Below are 22,481 nucleotides of genomic sequence, written 5' to 3'. Positions count from 1 at the left end.
CCACCTGGTGAAAGAAACAGACTTACAAGTCCAGGAAGTGCAGAGAACCCCAAACAAAAGGAATCCAAAGAGGACCACACTGAGACACATCATAATTAAAATGCTGCCAAAACCAGTTTGGCTCAGTGGATAGAGCGTCAGCCTGCGGACTGAAAGGTCCCAGGTTCGATTCCGGTCAAGGGCACGTACCTTGGTTGTGGGCACATCCCCAGTAGGGGGTGTGCAGGAGGCAGCTGATTGATGTTTCTCTCTCATCAATGTTTCTAACTCTCTATCTCTCTCCTCTCTCCCTTCCTCTCTGTAAAAAATCAATAAAAATATATTTTTTAAAAAATGCCAAGAGCAAAAGACAAAGAGAGAATATTAAAAGCAGCAAGAGAAAAACAGTTAGTTACCTACAAGGGAGCACCCATACGATTGTCAGTTGATTTCTCAACAGAAACTATGCAGGCCAGACGGGAGTGGCAAGAAATATTCAAAGTGATGAATAGCAAGAACCTACAACCAAGACTACTCTACCCAGCAAAGCTATCATTCAGAATTGAAGGTCAGATAAAGAGCTTCACAGATAAGAAAAAGCTAAAGGAGTTCATCACCGCCAAACCAGTATTATATGAAATGCTGAAAGGTATTCTTTAAGAAGAGGATGAAGAAGAAAAAGGTAAAGATAAAAATTATGAACAACACATATCTATCAACAAGTGAATCTAAAAATCAAGTGAATAAAAAGTCTGATGAACAGAATAAACTGGTGAATATAATAGAATCAGGGGAATAGAAAGGGAGTGGACTGACAATTCACAGAGGGAAAGGAGTGTGGGGGATGCGGGAAGAGACTGGACAAAAATCGTATACCTATGGATGAGGACAGTGGCGGGGGGGCGGGTAAGGGCAGAGGGTGGGGTGGGAACTGTGTGGAGGCGAGCTATGGGGGGAAAAAGAAGAATAATTGTAATAATCTGAACAATAAAGATTTATTTAAAAATAAATAAATAAATAAAAATTAAATATCAAAATATGGAACTTTGAAGTGGCTCAGATAAAAGAAATGACTGATAGTGGGGATGACAAAAATTGGTCCTGACTTTAAGGGTTTCATTCCACAGCTCAGAGAGTGAGATAATTCTAGAAACGGCCCTGGTACCGGTTAGTAAAGTCATGTTTCCCAACTTTCTCAGTTGTTGAGTCATTAAGGTTGTCAGAAGCCAACCTAGGAAAAGAATCTTTGCCAAATCCAGTTCCAGAGCTGGAATGTGGATGCTGACAGTAAATAGAATAGCTAAGTCACTCCTGAAACTTTGGGCTCAGTCATCTTTCCAAATGAACATACTTAAACAAAACCAAAAACAAATCTCCTCTCCCACCTTGCTCTGGACCTATAAGAGGACTCAGAGAAAGGAAGGGTTAGGCATCTTCACAAAATGAAACTAGGCCAAAAGGACGAGTTCCGAGGGTGGCTGCCCACAGCTCTTGCCTCTGACAAAACTGCTGGAGCAGCCATCTGAGGAGAAGGTGCTTGGCTGAGGATCTGTACCCAGGCCGTTTCCACGCACACAGACGCATGCAGCAACTCACTGGGTTACTAGTAAATAACCACCAGGGTCTCCTCTAGCTCTTAAACTCTAGTGCTGTCATCTGGGCTTTTGGCCTCAAATCAAAATGGCCTAATTATGATCCTAAGTCTTGAGAAAGAGCACAAAAAGAAGTAAACATGTTGTCCACAAGCCTGTGGACTAATACATAAGTAGCATATGGGAGGTGTGTGTGTGTGTGTGTGTGTGTGAGTGTGTGTGTGTGTGTGTGTGTGACTTTCTTAACTTCACATAGACTTCTTGCCCAACTACCAAACAAAATTGCTTTCTGTTCACCTAAGGAAATGCCCCTAACATTTGTTTTTCTTTTTTCTGTTTCTTTCATATTATTTCATTCCCTCTTGCTCTTTTTTTTTTTTTTTTAATATATTTTATTGATTTTCTACAGAGAGGAAAGGAGAGGGACAGAGAGCTAGAAACATCGATGAGAGAGAAACATCGACCAGCTGCCTCTTGCACACCCCTTACTGGGGATGTGCCCGCAACCAATGTACATGCCCTTGACCGGAATCGAACCTGGGACCTTTCAGTCCACAGACCGACGCTCTATCCACTGAGCCAAACCAGTTTCGGCCCTCTTGCTCTTTTTTTAAAAAAAAAAATTTTTTTTAAATTGATTTTAGAGAGGAAGGGAGAGGGAGAGAGAGAGATAGAAACATCAGTGATGAGAGAGAAACGTTGATCGGCTGCCTCCTGCACACTACCCCTACTGGGGATTGAGCCACAACCTAGGCATGTGCCCTAACCCAGAATCGAACCGCGACTTCCTGGTTCATAGGTTGACACTCAACCACTGAGCCATGCCAGCTGGCCCATTCCCCCTTGCTCTTTATTTTAATATTCACTCCACAAACATTTACTGGGAACCTTTAGACAGTTGTCCTTTGGAGACATGATATAGCTGAAAGAACTTTGTCTTCAAAGGCTATAGACACAACTCTGTCACATACAAGCCCGGTAACCTTGGAAAAGAGAGTTTGAGTCGGCGCACAGAATAGGAATAGCATGTCCTTCCTACTTTGTATGAGAATATATTTTGCAAATTATTTTTTAAAATTTTAAATTAACTTCTAAATACCCCTATGAGAGGGGAGTTAATAAGCTAGTCTTTAGCATTCTGGCTTGAATTTGTTGATAAAGTGTATTTGCATTTTCAGTTTAGAGCACAGGTTTATTAGGGTTGGAGTGCATTAGGGAGGATGCTGCAGGAAGGAGACTCAAAGCAGGCAAAGAGCACCAGGGGAAAGGAGGATCCTCTAAGGAGGAGCAAAGGGGCTGAAAGAGTAGCTGAAGGGGCCTCGGGTAGTACTTTGACCTCTTTGATTTTACTGTGGTCAGGCCTGATTGTCAGTGACCTGGATACACAGTGCACTGTGGCCGGCCTCCAGGCAGAGCTGCTTAGTTACCCAGGTACAAAGGCCATGCTCTAGCAACTCCCAAATCATACCAAGATGGGGTTCTGGGCCTTGACATTGGGAATCAGTTCTCTTTCTAGTGTTAGGCTGTCCAGTAAATTCATGTCTATGTTATACAGGACTAATAATTTGATGAAACGGATTTATTGTTGAGGTGTATTTTTTTATACATTCTGGAAAGGCATCTTAGGTTCTGATTTAAACTCTGCCAGCGGTGGTGCCTTAGGCCAGGGATTTTCAACCTTTTTCATTTTGTGGCACATATAAACTAATTACTAAAATTCTGTGGCACACCATAAAGTATATATTTTTTGCTGATCTGACAAAAATGGGTATAATTTTGATTCATTCACACCACACAGCTATTCAACATTGTGTTGCCTGTTATCATTTTTTATTTGATAATCTAAGGGAAAAGAGGTCAGTGCCCTGACTAGTCAGGTATTGCCTGTTTAAAAAATTCTTGTAGTGCACCAGTTGAAAATTGCTGCCTTAATGCAAATCACTCAGCTGCTTTGTCCATCAGAAGAGTCTAGTAAACACAGTGTTTGTTAAAGTATAGTGCTTGGTCTACCTGCATCAGAATGTCCTGGGGATAATTTTTAAACATTTCTGGACTATTTCCTAAATCAGGTGAATCAATCTATGGGGATGAGACCCCAGAATCTATATATCTATATATCTGTATATTGGCATATCTATATATCTATATATCTATGTATCTATGTACCTATGTATCTATGTATCTATATACCTTTATCTCTATCTCTCTCTATCTATACCTATATCTATATCTATATCTATATCTATCTATCTATCTATCTATCTATCTATATATTAATATATTTTTATTGATTTCAGAGAGTAAGGAAGAGGGAGAGAGAGAGATAGAAACATCAATGATGAGAGAGAATCATTGACGGCTGCTTCCTGCACAGCCCACACTAGAGATCGAGCCCGCAATCAGGCATTTGGTCAGGCAATCGTGCCCTTGACCAGAATCAAACCTGGGACCCTTCATATGCAGGCCAATGCTCTATCCACTGAGCAAAACCAGCAGGGCTAGAATCTATATTTTTAACAAGTGTCCCAGGCCACTCTCAGGCACACAGGGACCCACCAGATGGGACCATCAATAGGATCTCTTCCTACTCTCCCTTCCTCTCTTGTAGGGAAGCATGGGAGACTTGATTGGAAAGTTTGTAAGGAGGAACATTCCAAAAAAAGGAGTGGGCTGAAGGCGGCCACCCTGTTTATCGGAATTCCAATTTAGGGGAGTTTGGCTGAAGGCGGCTGCCCCTAATTGTTCCTTGACCTTTCCAAACAAGTCTGTGGACCCTTGGATGTTTACTGGAATCTTTATGCTTAACCTCTAAGTGTCCTTGCTTAAAGGACACTGCAGACACATGTGTCCTCCCAAGATTACTTACCCTACTGCTTGTATCTAAAAGATAAACTTTATCTCAAACTGCTGTTACAATAAAAGCCTGAAGAGGCAGGCAATCGAGCTGTCTGGTTCCTTTAGCCAGGCAGTCCCTTAGCCCTCTCTTTCACAGCAATCCTGTGTCAGAGTAATCATTCATCGGTCACTCAAGGTCTGCTGGTCAGCCCCGGCACTCTCTCTCTAAAATCAATAAACATATCCTCAGGTGAGGATTAAAAAAACCAGAATGGTCCTAACCGGTTTGGCTCAGTGGATAGAGTGTCAGCCTGCGGACTCAAGAGTCCCAGGTTCAATTCCGGTCAAGGGCATGTACCTTGGTTGCAGGCACATCCCCAGTGGGGAGTGTGCAGGAGGCAGCTGATTGATGTTTCTCTCTCATCAATGTTTCTAACTCTCTATCCCTCTCCCTTCCTCTCTGTAAAAAATCCATAAAATATACTTTTAAAACAAACAAACAAACAAAAAAACAGAATGGTAGAGAATCACGTTCAGGGGTGATTAGGAAGGTAGATTTAGTGGGTCATCCAAGAGATTCTTCCTGCTGGTGACCAGTTTGCATAGAGTTTGAAGTGGTCAAAACAGATATCATCTGGCCTCATGACTCATTACTTGTGACCCATTATCTTTGTCTCTGGTCCATGAGAAAGGTAGCTTTCTAGCTCAGGTAAAAAGAGGAAATGAACATAGTAATATTTCCCCTGCGTTTGCATGAGGCTGTGACAAGGGATTAGGAAAAGGCATCTGTCTCGTTTGAGATAATGTTTAAAGAAGGGCATTGTAAAGCTATAAACAAGGTAAGGTATTGTTATTTTTTGAAATAAGATAATACAGCTGGAAGGAACCCTAGATATATCCTCTTACTCCTTTATCTTCCAGGCTCTGAGGCCTATGAGAGTCCCTTGTATTTATCACTTAAGAGCAAACACCACGCAGAGGTATGCAGCATAGATTGTCATATATGCCTGGTTTGAAGCCACTTACTAGTCTGTGAGCTTAGGGCCGAGGAAGACCTTACAGACATGAAGACCTGAGTCGTATAGAGTGAGCAGAGTTTGCCAGATGGTGTGAGGGTTCAGAACAGGCCTTCCCAAATGGGCCACTTTGGCATGTGAATTCTTTTGAGCAGACGGCAGGCTCATGAGAAACTTTTACATCTCCCTTAAAGAATGTAAATTAGGGGACTTGCCCATAATAAGAATTGTCTCCAGAAATAACTTAAAAAAATATTTTTAAAAATTAATTTCAGAGAGGAAGGGAGAGGGGGAGAGAGAGAGAGAGATAGAAACATCAATGATGAGAGATAATTGGCTGCCTCCTGCACGCCCCACACTGGGCATGTGCTCTGACCTGGGCATGTGCTCTGACTGGGAATAGAACCATGACTTCCTGGTTCATAGGTCAACGCTCAAGCACTGAGACACACCGGCCAAGCCAGAAATAACTTTTTATGACTTATCTATAGGGTAGGGCAAACTACTAATTTCTAAACATCTCCTCTTATCATTCTGCAATGACCCTTCCAAGCCCCCAAGTCACCTTACCTCATCCTTAGTGCAGAATGCCATATATACCTCATCTTAACTTTCAGTCCCTGAACCCTCATGTATGTGGGGTTCCCATACATATGTATGTAATTAAATTTGGTCATTTTCTGTTGTTAATCTGTCTTGTGTCTGTCTGATTAGTAGACCAGCTGAAAGAACCTTGAGGGTAGAGGAAATTTTCTTCCTCCCCCAAAGTAGGCAGACAGTCCGGACAAAGGGAATGAGGGTATGTCCAAAAAAAAGGTATGAGAGGGAGAGAGCGCTTCATGGAGGAGCAATAGATGCAGGTGGATGTAGCTGGAGCACATAATGCTAATGGGAGAGGGAAGTAAAGACTGGGGCTGTAGGAGGAAGGAAGAGTTACTCTGCCTCTGGAAGAGACAAATTCATTGCCAGATTTTTTCCTTGCTATTTCACTATTTATATATTTTTAACATTTTTATTGATTTCAGAGAGGAGGGGAAAGGGAGAGAGATAGAAACATCAATGATGAGAGAGAACCATTGATCGGCTGCCTCCTGCATGCCCCCTACTGGGGATTGGGCGCGCAACCTGGGCATGTGCCCTTGATCGGAATGGAATCCAGGACCCTTCAGTCCACAGTCCCGCGCTCTATCCACTGAGCCAAACCAACCAGGGCTCAGTATTTATTTGTATCATTAATATAGCCAAAGAAGGCTGAGTTGCTACAAATTTTAGAGAATGTGTCTTTGTCAACCACTCTCCCATACTTTGTAGTCCAGGAAGGAAGTCCAGGCAGGGCCTGGGGTATTGCTGGTCTCTTGGAGCCTCTTCTATTTGTCCTGTGAGCTGAGCTCTCTTCAGCACAATGCCAAGCAAGGATGTCTTGGGCAAAAAGGATCTGGGTATGGTTAGAAAACATTAATATTAGCTACCATTTCTATGTACCTGGCATTATGCTGTTGAATGGGCTGATTCATTTAATCCTCACAAAGACCTTATGAAGCACCACTATTTTTTATTTTCTCAACTTTTTGAAAGTTTTTAAAATAGAAGTATAGCATACATATAAAAACTACATGTTTCCTAGCTGGTTTTGCTCAGTGGATAGAGCATTGGCCTGCAGACTGAAAAGTCACGGGATCGATTCTGGTCAGGGCACATGCCCGGGTTGTGGGCTTGATCCCCAGTAGGGGGCATGCAGGAGGTACCCAATCAATGATTCTCTCTCATCATTGATGTTTCTATCTCTCTATCTGTCTCCCTTCCTTTCTGAAATCAATAAAAAATATATTAAAAATAAAAACCTATATGAAAGTGTACAGTTTAATAAATTTTTTTAAAAAGAGCACACACATGTAACTAGCTCCCACAACAAGAGAAAGAAAATTAACAGCACTGAAAAGGCCCCTCGAGGCCCATCTAATCACTTCCCATCCCCCAAAGCAACTACTATCCTTACTTTTGATAGCAGAGCTTAGTTTGCTAGTCTCATACAGTATTATTTATATACTAGAGGCCCGATGCACGAAATTCATGCAAGAGTAGGCCTTCCTTCACCCAGCTGCCGGCACTGGCTTCCCTCTGGCACTTGGGACCCGGGCTTCCCTCGCAGCCCCGGCTTCATCTGTAAGGTTGTCAGGACGGACATCCGGTCTAATTAACATGTTACACTTTTATTATTACAGATAGCTTCTTTCACTTACATTACACTCCATATAGTTATAGGTGTGTTCATTCTCTTATCTATACAGTAAGTCCTTGGGTTATGTCAGAGATCCATTCCTACGGTGCGACTTAACGCAATTTTCTCCGTAAGTCAGAACCCACCTACATAAGCACCTATGTCACTCACATGGAGCACATACACAGCAATAATGAAGTGAAACAGTAAAAAAAAAATTTAAAAGAAAAATAACAATTCCAGACCTTTCTTGTGGTAAATAAATAATAACAAACATAAAGCACATATGTACATATTCAAAATGATGGATTTTTTTTTTAATAAATAAATGGGAGATGGTGACATAACCAGGAAAAGACGTATGTGGAGTCCGACGTAACCTGAGGACTGCCTGTATATATAAAAGCCCAATCGACCAAACGACCGGTCAGCCTGTCGCTATGACGTGTACTGACCATCAGAGGGCAGACACTCAACACAGGATTTGCCCCCAGTGGTCAGTGTGCTCCCACAGCCAACCTGCCTCAGCTGGCGAACCTCCCTCGGTTGTTCCCCCGGCCAATCGGCCCCAGTTGGCCCCAATCGGGACTGGGAGAGACAGCCCCTTGGCCCCAATCACTGGCCAGGCCGAGGGACCCCACCTGTGCACAAACTCGTGCACAGGGCCTCTAGTTGCTATATAATATCCTCAACCTTTTATTTTGAAATATTTTTTAAAAATATATTTTATTGATTTTTTTTATAGAGAGGAAGAGAGAGGGATAGAGAGTTAGAAACATAAAGGAGACAGAAACATCGATCAGTTGCCTCCTGCTCACTCCCTACTGGGGATGTGCCCGCAACCAAAGTACATGCGCTTGACCGGAATTGAACCTGGAACCCTTCAGTCCGCAGGCTGACGCTCTATCCACTGAGCCAAACCGGTTAGGGCTATTTTGAAATATTTTAAGCCCCACAGAAGTTGAAAAATAGTACAGTGAATGCCCAAATGTAACCAGACAATCAGTGAGTCCATGCTGCCTGGCACTACTTGAGCTAATTAAGCAGAGACGGGGTTGAATCATATGAGCGTTTATTCCAATACTGCTGCAGTATGGGAGAGCAGTAGGTCATCCACAAAAATCTGCTCTGTAGTCCCCCATAAACCAGCTGCTTATATTGGGTAGGACAAGGATTACATGGGGAAGTAGGGATTATAAAGGTGGGGAAGTAGGAGGCTGGGGTGGGATTTCATTATTTGGGCAACCAGGTTGTTAATCTTTTCATGATAATAGGCAGTTCTTTAATGAGAAAGGACCGAATTCCAAGGTTGACTCCCGGGTCCCTGGGATACAACTCCCCGTCAGGTCAGAATGTCCTTTCTTTAACCAATGCAAGGCAATCATGGTTAACAGAGTATGATTAATATTTCCCATAACCATAGCTAGTCCCCAATATTCTATTTTTGCCCCTAACACAAATACCATTTACCTAGAACATGAAGGAATATTATCATTCCATTTTATAGATGAGGGAACTAAGGCAAAGAGAAATTAGGTAACCAGCCCGGACCATGCCCCTGGGATCTAGTCTTGACTAGGTGCTGCTTAGTCATAAAACTGTAGGTATGGATGAAAGGAGCCACACCTTTCTTCCCTCCCTTCCACTCTTTCCAAAAATCAATGGAAAAAATATCCTCAGGTGAGGATTAACAACAACGAAGTGCATTATATTAGCCAGCAGACCAGATGGTGGTCCCTAGATTATCATGGGTAGATATAAATTATTTTAAAAAATGACAACAGCCACACAATAGCCATCTGGTATGAATGAAACAACATTATACCTCTTTTTATGTCAGATTGGCAAAAAAATATAAATTATTTTGGTGTGCCACAGAATTTTAGTAATTAGTGTACGTGTGCCATGCGATGAAAAGGCTGAAAATCGCTGTTCTAGAGACTATCAAATCACCCTGAGGATTTAGGTACCATTCTTGCCACCTGCTCCACCTTCTCACGACTCATGAAGATGAGTTGCAGGTGGAGAATTTGGGGCTTCATCCCCTGTGATGTAACAGAAAAGCAAAAGGAAATTGCTCATTCTTAAAGAGGACAAGTGACTCACAAGTTAAAAAAAAAAAAAAAGAGAGAGAGCGGCGGGGGCGATGGAGGCATTTGTAGGTGAAAGGGCAAGAGTCTTATTGCAAAATAGGTCAGGTTAGTGAGAAGTAAAAAAAAAAAACAGACAACAACCGTCATTCCGTACATTCCTGTGTCATAGGGCAGAGGTAAAATAATGATAGGCACACCAAACATCTGCTCAGAGCACCAATAAAGCCAGAGTACGGGAAAGAAAAGAAACATGTGATAATTTGATTGCTTAAACATTGAAGCTGTCAGTCACATGGGGGAGAGGGGGGAAACAACGTTTTTGGACTTGCTAACATTTATTTTATAGTTTCGTCTCGTATTTAATCTTGAGTTACATGGGGAGGGAGGAAGAGAAATGCCGTAATTGTTTTTCTTTGCTGAGGGCCTGCAGATGTAATCTGACACATTTTTAATGGTCAGTTTGGAGCTTTAAATATGATAAACAGTATGTGTGTGCATGCAACATTAGTTGAGTAATTGAGCTGAAGACCTTTGAAGGCTTTTCACAATTCGCTACCTTCCCTGGCTCTCCATTCTGGAGGCGGAGGGCCGCCCCGGGGTCAGAGACACCTGCGGCCTTGTCACCTGGACATTCCCCCGTCCTGTCCCCCCCCCCCCACCCCCCCCCCACCCCCCCCCCCGCCACCCCACTCACTGAGGGAGATGTCCCGGAACACCTGCCCCGCCCCGGGCCAGTTGCATAGCCTGTTTGCTCAAATAATCAGGTTGAAGTCAGGAATTTTACACAAGAAAATCCTGAGATTCAGATGTCGATTTAAGTTTCTTTTTAAAAATAAAATAATACATAACCCACAACTTAAAAAGAAATTAGTCATCTTGCATAATAAACATAGGCAGCTGTTGGGAGAATCTTGCTGAGAAAAAAACAAAACCAAAACGGGGACCAACCTAAAGTATTCAAGGCCCCTTTCAATTTTAAAATAGAAACATATACCCTAGCTGGTTTGGCTCAGTGGCTAGAGCGTTGGCCTGAGGACTGAAGGGCCCCGGGTTAGATTCTGGTGGAGAGCACATGCCCCGGTTGTGGGCTCCATCCTAATTAGGGGGGAGGGGGGGCGGTGAGGGTGTGTGTGTGTGTGCAGGAGGTAGCCGATTAGTGATTCTCTCTCATTATTGATGTTTCTCTCTCTCTCTGAAATCAATAAAAATATATTTTTAAAAATAAAATAAAATGGAAATATGTATGAGGAATTGACTTCCAAGTCCAAGGAACAGTGCACCAAATCCCTGTAGGTCTGTCACAATTCGGGTTAGAATTTTACAAAACTTTATGTTTTCGTTTGCTAAAAATAAGTCTAGAATCATTGTTTCCATTTTGTTTAAAAAAAACAAACACTTTTATTTTGAAGACCAATGGTAATCAGGTTAGTGTTCATTTGTGACTCCCCCGTAGCCTTTTGCAAAAAGCCGCCCGCGTTTCTGCCCGAGCCTCCCGGGATCCCCCACTCCGGCTGAGCCACCCCACCCAGGCAGGGCGCCCCGCACCCAGGCGCGGCCCCCACCCCCGAGGCGGGCCCGAGGTGGGGGAAGGCGCCCGGACTCCGCCGAGGGCGACAGTGGGCGGGGCCGCGGGGGTTCGGGTCCGGGCAGCGGGTCACGTGTCGCGGGGCGGGGCGGGGCCGGCCGGGTATTTAATCGGGGCGTCAGCGCCCTGCTCTTCCAACGCCGTAGGTGTCGCTGGATCCGGGTGTGTGTGACTTGTCCGATCTTCGCTTCCTGCCTGCTGTCGGTCGGTGGGTGCGCGCCCCTCTGAGACCTGCGAGCTGGCCGGTCCCCCCCCGCGGCTCCAGGCTGGGCGGCGGGGTGGTGGCCGGCGGGGTCTCGCCAAGCCCGGGCGCTGGCTGGGAGGGGGCGGGCTCCTGGGCCTGCGCCTTCCGCACTTGCTTTTGTTCGTGGAGTCTGCTTTTCTGCCAGCCACTCTACCTTCTGGGCTTGGTTGCGGGCTAACATTTTTCATTTGTCCCGAAAGGACAGTATTTAAAAGGAATGCGTTAGAATTTCGTCTTAAAACAGAGTTGTATGGGGTGCGCCGTGGGTGCGGGGCAGTCGATGCTGGCGCCCGCCTTCCGTCTTGAGCGCGGTTCCCCCTTTCCCTGTCCAACTGGGACCCTTGGAGGCAGAGGGTGAACCGATTGGCCCGGAGGTCGTGGACAGCGGGCTGTGCAGCTTCTTGTAACGTCCCAGCTCTGTTGCTGAGCAGGGAGGCAGTTTTGTGTGGGTGTGGGTCGATGGGAACACGGAATTTTAAAGCTGAAACGTTTCTCAGTTCCAGGGAGCACCTTCCTCCTCTGCTTAGTCACCACCGAACTAGTTCTTTTTTACAGGGAAGGAATGAATCCCCGCCAAAGTGCTCCCACACAGTCCTGCCTGTCCAAGATGCCGTCTGCTTGACATCTCTCCTTCGTTTTAACATGGATTATTTTTTTATTTTTTTAAGTGATTAGTACGCTCAAGTTTTTATTTTATTTTTTTAAATATATTTTTATTAATGTCAGAGAGGAAGGAAGAGGGAGAGAGAGATAGAAACATCAATGATGAGAGAGAATCATTGATCGGCTGCCTACTGCACGGCCCCCACTGGGGATCGAGCCAGAAACCTGGTCATATGCCCTTGATGGGAATCGGACCAGGGACTCTTCAGTCCGCAGATTGACGCTCTATCCACTGTGCCAACCCAGCTAGGGCTTAACATGGATTTAAAAAATATATATATATTCTTTATTTCACCATGGAAGAGAGAGAGAGAAACATCAATGATTCGAGATAATCATAGATCGGCTGCCTCCTGCACGCCCCCTACCCGGGCATGTGCCCTGACCGCCCTGGCCTGGTTCATAGGTAGATGCTCAACCACTGAGGCACACCGGCTGGCCTTAACATGTATTTTAACTTGGTTAGCGTTTTTGTGAACAGATATCTCCCCTTCAAAAGGCATTTTTAGTATCCTGGTGAAGAAAAGAGACAAAAATATCAGCAACTTTTCCCTGCAGAGCCTGTTTAATATTGGAAGCTTACACAGGACCTCTGAAACTTTGCCCAGGCTTTTGCAAGGGGGGAGCTCTCAGAGCTAGAGGGTGGGAAAAAGCGCAGAAGACTATGCTTACCTCATCTTGAATTTTTCTCTGCTTGAAATTAGCATGTGCTTGAGTTGGGGAATTGATCTGGGAGAGTCTTATCCTAGTGACCTGAAATAAGTTTCTCTTCCACAGATCTCTCCTTTCCCCAGGAAGAAAAATGGTTTCTGTTGCAGTTGACCCACAACCGGTATGAATTTTGAACAGCTGTTTCTTGATTGCTTTCCCTCCCCTTGTGTTTTGGGAAGTTAATCCCCTCCCCGTTCTTGGTTGCAGAGTGTGGTGACCAGGGTGGCCAACCTGCCCTTGGTGAGCTCCACATACGACCTCGTCTCCTCGGCTTACGTCACTACAAAGGATCAGTATCCTTACTTGAAGTCTGTGTGTGAGATGGCGGAGAAGGGCGTGAAGACCATCACATCTGTGGCAGTGATGAGTGCCCAGCCCATCATCCAGAAGCTAGAGCCACAAAGTGAGTTCTGATTCCCACTCCAGATTTAGTCCAAGGGGCCTGTTAGGAGTGAGCTGGGAGCTGGTTTGAATATGGTGAATGCCAGCCTCGTGCCCCGAGCACACAGGGAATCTTCAGCCTTTCCTGAGGCATGTACTGCCTTTGTCAATCAGCTGCCAGGTGACCCTCATTGTTATAGAAAGCCTGCTTGGCAGGTGCTCATGATAACTTTATTTATTTATTTATTTATTATTAAAACATATTTTTGTTGACTTCAGAGAGGAAGGGAGAGGGAGAGAGAGAGAAACATCAATGATGAGAGAGAATCATTGATTGGCTGCTTCCTGCACGCCCCCACTGGGGATCGAGCCCGAAACCCGGTCATGTGCCCTTGACCGGAATTGAACCGGGGATTCTTCAGTCCCCAGGCCAATGCTCTGTCCACTGAGCCAAACCAGCCAGGGCTCATGATAACTTAAAAAAAAATCCCCCACAGATGCTTCTGTGTTGGCAACAGGTCACAAGGGGAGCCAGTGTGTCAACTGAAATTAACTTCCTTGGGACCAGACAGTGTACATGAACTGCTTTAAAAATAATAACATCTTTTTGAGGTATAATTAACCACCATACAATTCACCCACTTAACATGTATTGTCAATGTTGTGTTTTTAGTATATTTACAGAGTTATGTAAGCATCACCACCATAAATTTTAGGACATTTTTATCACCCCAAAAAGGAACCTTATGCCAGTTTCTGTTTGGATGATGAAAAAGTTCTGGGAATGATAGGTATGATAGTTGCACAACATATTAGTGTTTCATTCCTTTTTATTGTGGAATAATATTCCATTGTGTGATTAGATCACATTTTTTTTATTCATCAGTCGATGGGCATTTGGGTGCTTTTGCTTTTTGGCAACAAGAATAATGAATGCTACTGTGAACATTTGTGTATAAGTTTTTGTGTGGGCACATGTTCTCAGTTCTCTTGGGCTAATCAATATACCTGGAGTGGTATTGCTAGGTCATATAATAACTATTTCAGCTTTTGAGGAACTGCCAGGCTATTTTCCAACATGGCTTATAATTTTGCATTCCCACTAGTAGTATATCAAGATTTTCCACATGAACCCTTTTTTTATTTTAAATATATTTTATTGATTCTTCACAGAGAGGAAGGGAGAGGGATAGAGAGCTAGAAACATGAATGAGAGAGAAACATCGAGCAGCTGCCTCCTGCACACCTCCTACTGGGGATGTGCCTGCAACCAAGGTACATGCCCTTGACCAGAATCAAACCTGGGACCCTTGAGTCTGCAGGCCGACGCTCTATCCACTGAGCCAAACCGGCTAGGGCAACACATGAGCCCTTTTGAATGAAGGTTTAAATCATTCCCCCAAATGGTTAAGTCATGAGCTTTCTGGAGTATAAGGAACCTTTAGAGACCAGTTTTCCAGCTCTGCTACTTTCCAAATGAATTTAGGACTAGTGCTTGGCTTGGTCATCATTAGGGGGAAGGTTGGACTAAAATCTAGGCCTTATTAGGGAGATCCTGAGTGCTGTTAGCATACCATTCCCCATTGCCACGTACTGAATTAAGTGTAGGTAGGGGTTAAACCAGCATGGAAATGCTAATTTTGAGAGTTCTCAGAATGTGGGTTCAGGTGAAGCCTGGCTCCTCTGGGCATTAACCTCAGGAGCCAAGGGATGAGGAAGAAACTTCTTAGCCAGCTTCCTACCTGGCTTGCCTGCTGCTCTCCCACCCCCTTATTTCCCTGTCAGTAGAAGAACTTGCCAGTTTCCTGAGCCTCTTCCTGTCTGAGCTGGAGAAATTGGCAATGCATAGTGTGATAAATGAAGATCAGTGATTTTGCTGTTTTTATAACTAAATGTTTATGGTATAATAATATGTATTCATTCTATACATATACTATTAACAATTTCCCCATTTGTGACTTTTTTTAGTTGCTGTTGCCAATAACTATGCCTGTATGGGGCTAGACAGGATTGAGGAGAAACTGCCTATTCTGAATCAGCCAACAAAGCAGGTGAGCTTGAGTGTTGAGGCTTTCCGTCTCATATTTTCATGTTCTATTTGTTTAGCATAACTGGTTCCCATGTGGTGTTCGGTAAATGCACAGATGGTATATAGAAGCTTTCTCACTTGGTGTCTGAGAACACATCCAATAAGATGAAGAAACAGGCATATCTGCCTATAACATATTGACAAATTTTTAAACTTTGCTTTTAGTTTCTTTTTTTTAAATATATTTTTATTGATTTCAGAGAGGAAGGGAGAGGGAGAGAGAGATAGAAACATCAATGATGAGAGAGAATCATTGATCGGCTGCCTCCTGCATACTCCCTACCGGGGATCGAGCCTTCAACGAGGGCATGTTCCCTGACCGAGAATGAAACCGTGACCTCCTGGTTCACAGGTCAACATTCAACCACTGAGCCACCCTGGCTGGTCCCCTAGTCCTTCTTTAAACTCTTCAACTATGCTGCCTTAGTTAAGACCTTAAATATCTATTCACGCCCTTGTTTCTCACCAGCCAAGTGCTCTCCTTTTCTGCGTGTAGGTTGTTGCCAATGCCCGAGGTGCAGTGACTGGGGCGAAAGATGCTGTGACGACGACCGTGACTGGAGCCAAGGATTCCGTGACCAGCACGATCACTGGGGTGGTGGACAAGACCAAAGAAGCTGTGACGGGCAGTGTGGAGAAGACCAAGTCTGTGGTCAATGACAGCATCAACACAGTCATGGGCAGTCGGATGATGCAGCTGGTGAGCAGTGGAGTGGAAAATGCGCTCAGCACTTCAGAGCTGCTGGTAGACCAGTACCTCCCTCTCACTGAGGAAGAACTAGGTAAGTGTTTTTGTGTCTTGAAATAATGTTGCATATCTTAAATCAGCTTCATTGAGATATACTTTATACACCAAAAAATTCACCTTTTTCATACTAAATTTATGGTTGCACAACCATCACCTCAGTTTAGTTTTAGAACATTTCTATCATCCTAAAAGATCCTCATGCCTGAATCTCCATTATCTCCCTCAGACAACCACTACTCTTTCTATCTTTGTAGACGTTCTTTCTTAAAACAATATTAAGTTTCACATTGAATTGTACATAGTAAGTTTTGAAACTTTAAGAGAAATTAGCCTAGAGAAACATTTTCTACAAATGGATAGTTTTTAAAGGGCTGCTTTGCAGAATCATTAAACATTTAGTGGCTACTGTCTGCCAGGTACTGTGTTGCCCAAGAAGCTCACTCTAATGGGAAGAGACATGTGTAGATGAACCTTTAGATGCAGTGATATGTTCTGGGTAGTCAAGCCCAGCAGTGGACATGATTTGTCTTGGGAAAATGAGTGCATAATTGCTGGTGGGTGGGTAGAAGCGCCAAAATCAAGATCCAGGTTAAGAGTCCAGGCCTTGTCACTTAGAGCTGTGATCCCTTATGTTTTTTTTTGTCCCTTCTTTCTAACTTCAGAAAAAGAAGCAAAAAAGGTGGAAGGATTTGAGACTGTTCAGAAGCCAAGTTATTATATTAGGCTGGGATCGCTGTCTACCAAGCTCCGCGCACGTGCCTACCAGCAGGCTCTCGGCAGGGTGAAAGAAGCTAAACAAAAAAGCCAGGAGACCATTTCTCAGCTCCATTCCACTGTTAACCTGGTGAGTAAAAGCTCATTTAAAGGTAGCTGAAGTGAGTTTATTTATCTCAAGGGATGAGAGTCAATGTAATCATGAAATCCAAGAATTTTAACTTTACCTTATGAACAACCCAATAGAAAAATGGACAAAGAGTATACAGAAACTCACAGAACAGGAAGTATAAATAACTGAAATGTCTGAAGTGATGCTAATCTTACTCCAAGGGGTCAAATTACAGATGCCTCTCTTTTCCGAACACACTGGCAAAGTGTGATGCTGTGGGCAGTGGTGTAGAGAAGGAGGTGTACTTGTGGACTTCTGGAGGATTTAGGGGACAGTTCTCAGAAAGGTATAAGCACACCTATTCCTCGGCAGTTTTACTTGTAGAAATTTATCCCACAGCTATGTATGTTTAGAGTTGCTGAAGGTTATAAACACTGCATGGCAACTAATAGGGAACTAATTAAATTGATATATCACAAAAGTATTGTGTAGCCATTGAAGATTGCCAAGTTACAAAATAGTATGTACTGTACAGCCATTCTTGGGAGGGGAAATGATGCCTGACAACAGGGAAAAGGAAGTTTGAATTCCTTTTTTGTAATTTTTTCTTATAGTTGCCTTACCTATGCTAAACTGGAGGTAAATATGGAGACAGTGGCTTAATATCTTAAGTAGAGGCAGTAAAGAAGTTCGATTACTTGATAATAAATAACAATGAGGGCAGGGATTGCTGTCCTTAAATTCTTATGGATATTCCTGGTTTTTATGTTCTATAATATATATCATAGATCTGAGAACAGACTGACACGAATGTCTGACTGGTTCCTTTGTTTTATTTCAATGTGCTCTAGATTGAATTTGCCAGGGAGAATGTGCAGAGTGCCAACCAGAGAATTCAGGATGCTCAGGATAAGTTCTACCTCTCCTGGGTGGAGTGGAAGAGAAGCATCGGCTATGACGACACCGATGAATCCCACTGTGCTGAGGTAAGACGACTAGGACACAGTCATCCACGACCCTTTAAGAAGTTCTACCAGACTTTTATTATTTAAATTTTCCCGTTATTCCTCTTAGAATACTCTTCTCCAGCAAAAGTTTGAACAGAAAAGCAGTTACATGACAGAAAAGCAGAACTGCAGTAACTTGAATAACCTACAGCTACTGCTGTAGTGGGATACAGCTAAATAAGAACATGGGCCTTAACCTCAGTACAGACTAACAGGGGATGCAGGCATTTTTAGGTGGTGGTATTTTTGACAGCATAGAAACAGGAACTATGAGACTATGAGACTATATAAAAAAAGTACCTAAGTTGGTCTTGGAGTGAGGATGGGTGAGTCAGATGACTTTCTGGAGGAGGTGCATGCTAAGCAGGGACTGAATGGGAGAATAAGCTAGGTGAAAGGGCAGTGAGGGGACTAATGTTCCAGACAGAAGAAATAGCATGTTGCAATACTTAAAAGTGGTTCTTCAGGTTCCAAAAGCTAGGATGCATGTATAGAGATGTGACTAAAAACACTGCTGCCCTCAGGGTTGATATGAGGATTTTGAAAAGTTGAGGAATCCACGTGTGCGGTGGACACATAACCAACTTACGGTTATTGAATGAATTCATGCATAGCGCTGTTGGGTCCACTGCTAATTTTAAACTCGTTTTATTTTTAGCACATTGAGTCACGTACTCTTGCTATTGCACGAAACCTGACTCAGCAGCTGCAGACCACGTGCTCCACCCTCCTGTCCAACGTCCAAGGGTTACCACAGAACATTCAAGATCAGGCCAGTCACTTGGGGGTGATGGCTGGCGACATCTACTCAGTGTTCCGCAATGCTTCCTCCTTTCAAGAAGTGTCCGACGGCTTCCTCACTTCTAGCAAGGGGCAGCTGCAGAAAATGAAGGAGTCTTTAGATAATGTCATGGATTATCTTGTTAACAACACACCCCTCAACTGGCTGGTAGGTCCCTTTTATCCTCAGATAATCGAGTCTCAGAATGCTCAGCATTGTGTTGCAGAGAAGGACACAGCCAGCCAGCAGGCCCAGCAACCTGAGCACAAAACACAGTAATCCTGTCCCTGTCACCAGTGCATGGTGCGGCCAGCCAGATGACATCTGTTATGTTGCAATTAACCTGCTAGACAACTCCGAATTGGGGAAACAGCTAGCTAGAAAAAAGGGCCCCTTCACTGAAGTCATTTCCATCTGGATTAAGATCTTTTAATGTTTCTGTCCTTAGCAGATGAGTCATTTTGTTTACCTGGCTGGTAAAAGAAGAATGATAGACTGGTCAGAGCCTAGTCAGAGGTCACAAAAAGTTACACTGCATTTATCGTCTCATTCTGTTGCCATTGTTGCTGTCTGTCTGTACTGAATAAAAACACCTTCCTGTGGGTTGTCGTGTGAACTGAGTCTGCTCCGGTTTGATCTGAGCAGGCCTCATCATTGTTTTGTCTCACAATGCATGCTTGTACTTTAGTTTTTTTAAATTTTCATAAAGGAATGCCTCCTGTGAGTTCAATAAAATTCACTGCAGAATAATCAGTTTTATGCTGTGTGTCCATGTGCTTTGTATGTTGCTTTCACAGAGCAGCTTGGCCTGCATGACAGGATTATTAATACACATACATGAATTCCAATTGGCCTGTTAGAGGGAATTTGGAAGTGTGATAACACTGGATGACTAATATCAAAAATGGAATGTTGGATGATAGGTTTTAAACAAGTGAAAAGCTAATGGGCATTTAAGAATTTTATTGGGTGACAGTTGCCTTCATTTGCCCATTTACTGGACCCTTGAGATTAATTAGTCATTAATCTCCTAGCCTTAGTTTTCTCATCTGTCATAAAATCAATGATGCCTCACCAGATGGAAGTGAAGTGTTAGAAGATGGGTTGTCTTTTTCTATTTTTGCACTAAAGGCATGGGGACACCATCTGTGGGACAGTGACATGTAGTATCTTCAACTTGCTAGTTTGGGTGTGAGTATATACTATGAGGTCATGATTAGTCAAATATTTCCACTTTGTTAAGGCATTATAGATATTGAAAGACTAAAAAAACAAAAAGGGGAAAACTAAAGTTTGGTTTGCCCAAGCTATCTCTTTGAGTGTCATTCAGCTCATGGAGGTGGTAGTGAGGGAAGGAAGAAGGAGCAGGGTAGATATCTGTGCACATACCTATCCGGTGTGGGGGATGGCAAGGAGGGCCTCTTCTGGGCTCATGGACTTGGGTGTGGGTCAGTGGGGCCTTATCCAGTTTCAGGAGTGACCGAGCACTGTGGCCTGCATGGGTGATGGTCTTGTAAGATATCCCTGCTCTATAAACCAAAGTGCTTGCTTATGTCTCAGGGCAACACCCTTATGCTCTAGGTGTCCATCTTCCCAGCAGATATCCTATGATATTTCCACAGTAACCATATGGTAAGGAAAAGATACTGAATCAGCCCACTGTTGAGTATCTAAGTTCCTAGTCTAAAAGGTAATAGCAACTGTTCAGAGAGAAGTCTCTTCAGGCATAAGGTCAGCTTAAGACATGTTTTATGGTGTCTTCTCTGTTCTCCTTGCTTACCTTTTGAAATTCTGATGTCGCTCTCCCATGTTTTAGAAGTTACTGATTCCTGGAAGAAATGCTGTCAACTGGGATAGGCCCAGGTCATATTTTTATGGCTGGTGAGGGATGAAGCCTTCTTTTTTTTTTAAATCTTTTTTTCCTTTCTTGGATGAACCTTTTTTTTTTTTAATCCTCACCCAAGGGCATATTCTTTTTTTTAAATTTATCTTTATTGTTGAAAGTATTAGATGCCCTCTTTTTTTCCCCCATTGACTCTCTCCCCTCTGCTCCCCCTGCCCCCCTTGCCCCAGGCCTTCACAACACTAGTGTCTGTGTCCATGAGTTATGCATGTAAGTTCTTTGGTTAATCTTTCCAGTCCCTGTGGCCCCTCCCTCCCTCCTTGCAGTAACCCCCACCCCACCCCACCCCGTCCTGTTCCCTCTGAGATTTGTCATTGTATTCCATGCTTCCATGTCTCTGGATCTATTTTATTCATCAGTTTATTTATTCATTGGATTCCAAATATAAGTGAGGTCATGTGACACTTGACTTTCTCTGACTGGCTTATTTTGTCTAGCGTAATAATCTCCAGGTCTCTCCATGCTGCTGAGGACATGTTCTTGATTTTAGAGAGAGAAAGGGAAACATCAATGTGAGAGAGAAACATTAACCCATTGCTTCCCATACATGCCCTAACCGGCGATCAAACCTGCAACCTTTTGATGTATGGGATGAAGTTCCAACTGACTGAGCCACCTGTCCAGGGCTTGGATGAAGCCTTCTTGATCACCATCCAGCTGGGGCTGGGCTGAGCTGAGCTGGGAGGCAGAGACAGGGTGGAAAAGGCTGAAAAGGAAAATCACATCCTCAGTTGCTGCTGAGGTGGTGAGAAGCAGGCAGCCTATTGAGTTTGACTGTGACATGGCTAAATAATACGATGCATCCTTAGTTAAGATTGTTAGTAAAATGACTAAGTGAAATGATACGAAGGTAGTGTGAAAGGCAAATGTTTGAAGGAGGTGGGACAGAGTTGCCTGGGATTCTTTCATGCTTAATTTGCTTAAACTGGTTTTACATAGAAATAAGCAAATAAATAAATATATAAATAAAGTGGGCTTGCAGATTAGAAAGACATGGATTATGATATAATGAAAGGCTTGGAATCTCACAGGGGAGACTAGTCTTGATGTAGAATGGACCTTATTTAGCTTGGTACTGGTTTTATGAAAGTGCTATTTGAGAGAACCATATAAAAGATGTTAAAGCCATATCATAATGTACATTTAGGGGTTAAAATTTTTAAAAAATTAATTTGTGCATTCATTGGTTAGAGACAATGTGGATATGTAGGTACTTACATTATTATATGTACCTGCATTAAAAAAATGACTTGATTCAATATTTGAGTTTCTAATAGTATAAGGCATGAATGAACTCTGCCCTGCTGAGAATGTAAACACCAGAAACTGTCCTCAAGAGACTTACAAAAGTCTTAGGCAAGATTGTTGATGAATATTCAAGAACTATTCTGGTATAGAACACTCTTTACCCTTCACCTTTAATGGCCCCAGGTTGCTGATTTTTAAATTCCCTACCTTTATTACAAAACTAACCTGCAATATATGACATATTAGCATAAGGCTGTACAGAGCAACAATTTGAGTTTTAAGTTTTATTCACCAAAGTGAAAGAGAACACTGACTTAAGATATATCTCCTCTGAGGGGAAAAGAGGTCTGATGTCTTCTAGAATTTAAGAAAGTAGTGAAGAGTGTTATTAATTGACATTTTACAAAAGTAATGAGTAGATTAAATGGTTCTTTTGTGTATCAGTGATGAAAAATGGTTACCATTTAAATTTTCATTTATCTTGGGTATATACCTAGGAGTGGAATTGCTCATGGCTCATATGGTCACTCTACGTTTATTTGAGGAACTGCCAGACTATTTT

At 43.2% G+C, this 22,481-nt stretch overlaps 1 protein-coding gene across 3 annotated transcripts in view; it reads left to right on the top strand.

Moving 5' to 3' along the window:
• The window catches only part of PLIN2 (perilipin 2), a 94,597-nt gene extending 75,070 nt beyond the window's left edge, over window positions 1-19,527 (top strand). Inside the window, exons 1-8 of one of the 3 annotated variants that reach the window (XM_079790685.1) lie at window positions 11,432-11,526; window positions 13,003-13,057; window positions 13,144-13,339; window positions 15,286-15,368; window positions 15,903-16,188; window positions 16,817-16,998; window positions 17,832-17,966; window positions 18,646-19,526. In XM_079790685.1, coding sequence (XP_079646811.1) covers window positions 13,028-13,057; window positions 13,144-13,339; window positions 15,286-15,368; window positions 15,903-16,188; window positions 16,817-16,998; window positions 17,832-17,966; window positions 18,646-19,047 — 1,314 coding nt within the window. In that variant the 5' untranslated portion in view covers window positions 11,432-11,526; window positions 13,003-13,027 and the 3' untranslated portion in view covers window positions 19,048-19,526. Of the gene's footprint in view, window positions 1-11,431; window positions 11,527-13,002; window positions 13,058-13,143; window positions 13,340-15,285; window positions 15,369-15,902; window positions 16,189-16,816; window positions 16,999-17,831; window positions 17,967-18,645 lie in introns of those variants that run through there. The other 2 variants (XM_079790686.1, XM_079790687.1) reach the window with 2 other exon arrangements.
• The last annotated feature ends 2,954 nt before the right edge of the window (window positions 19,528-22,481 follow it).

Source organism: Cnephaeus nilssonii (genome assembly GCF_951640355.1).
Source record: "Cnephaeus nilssonii genome assembly, chromosome: 14".
In the NCBI taxonomy this organism is placed as follows: domain Eukaryota; kingdom Metazoa; phylum Chordata; class Mammalia; order Chiroptera; family Vespertilionidae; genus Cnephaeus; species Cnephaeus nilssonii.
Note: the sequence above shows the minus strand (reverse complement) of the source record. Positions and strands in the feature narration are given on the sequence as shown.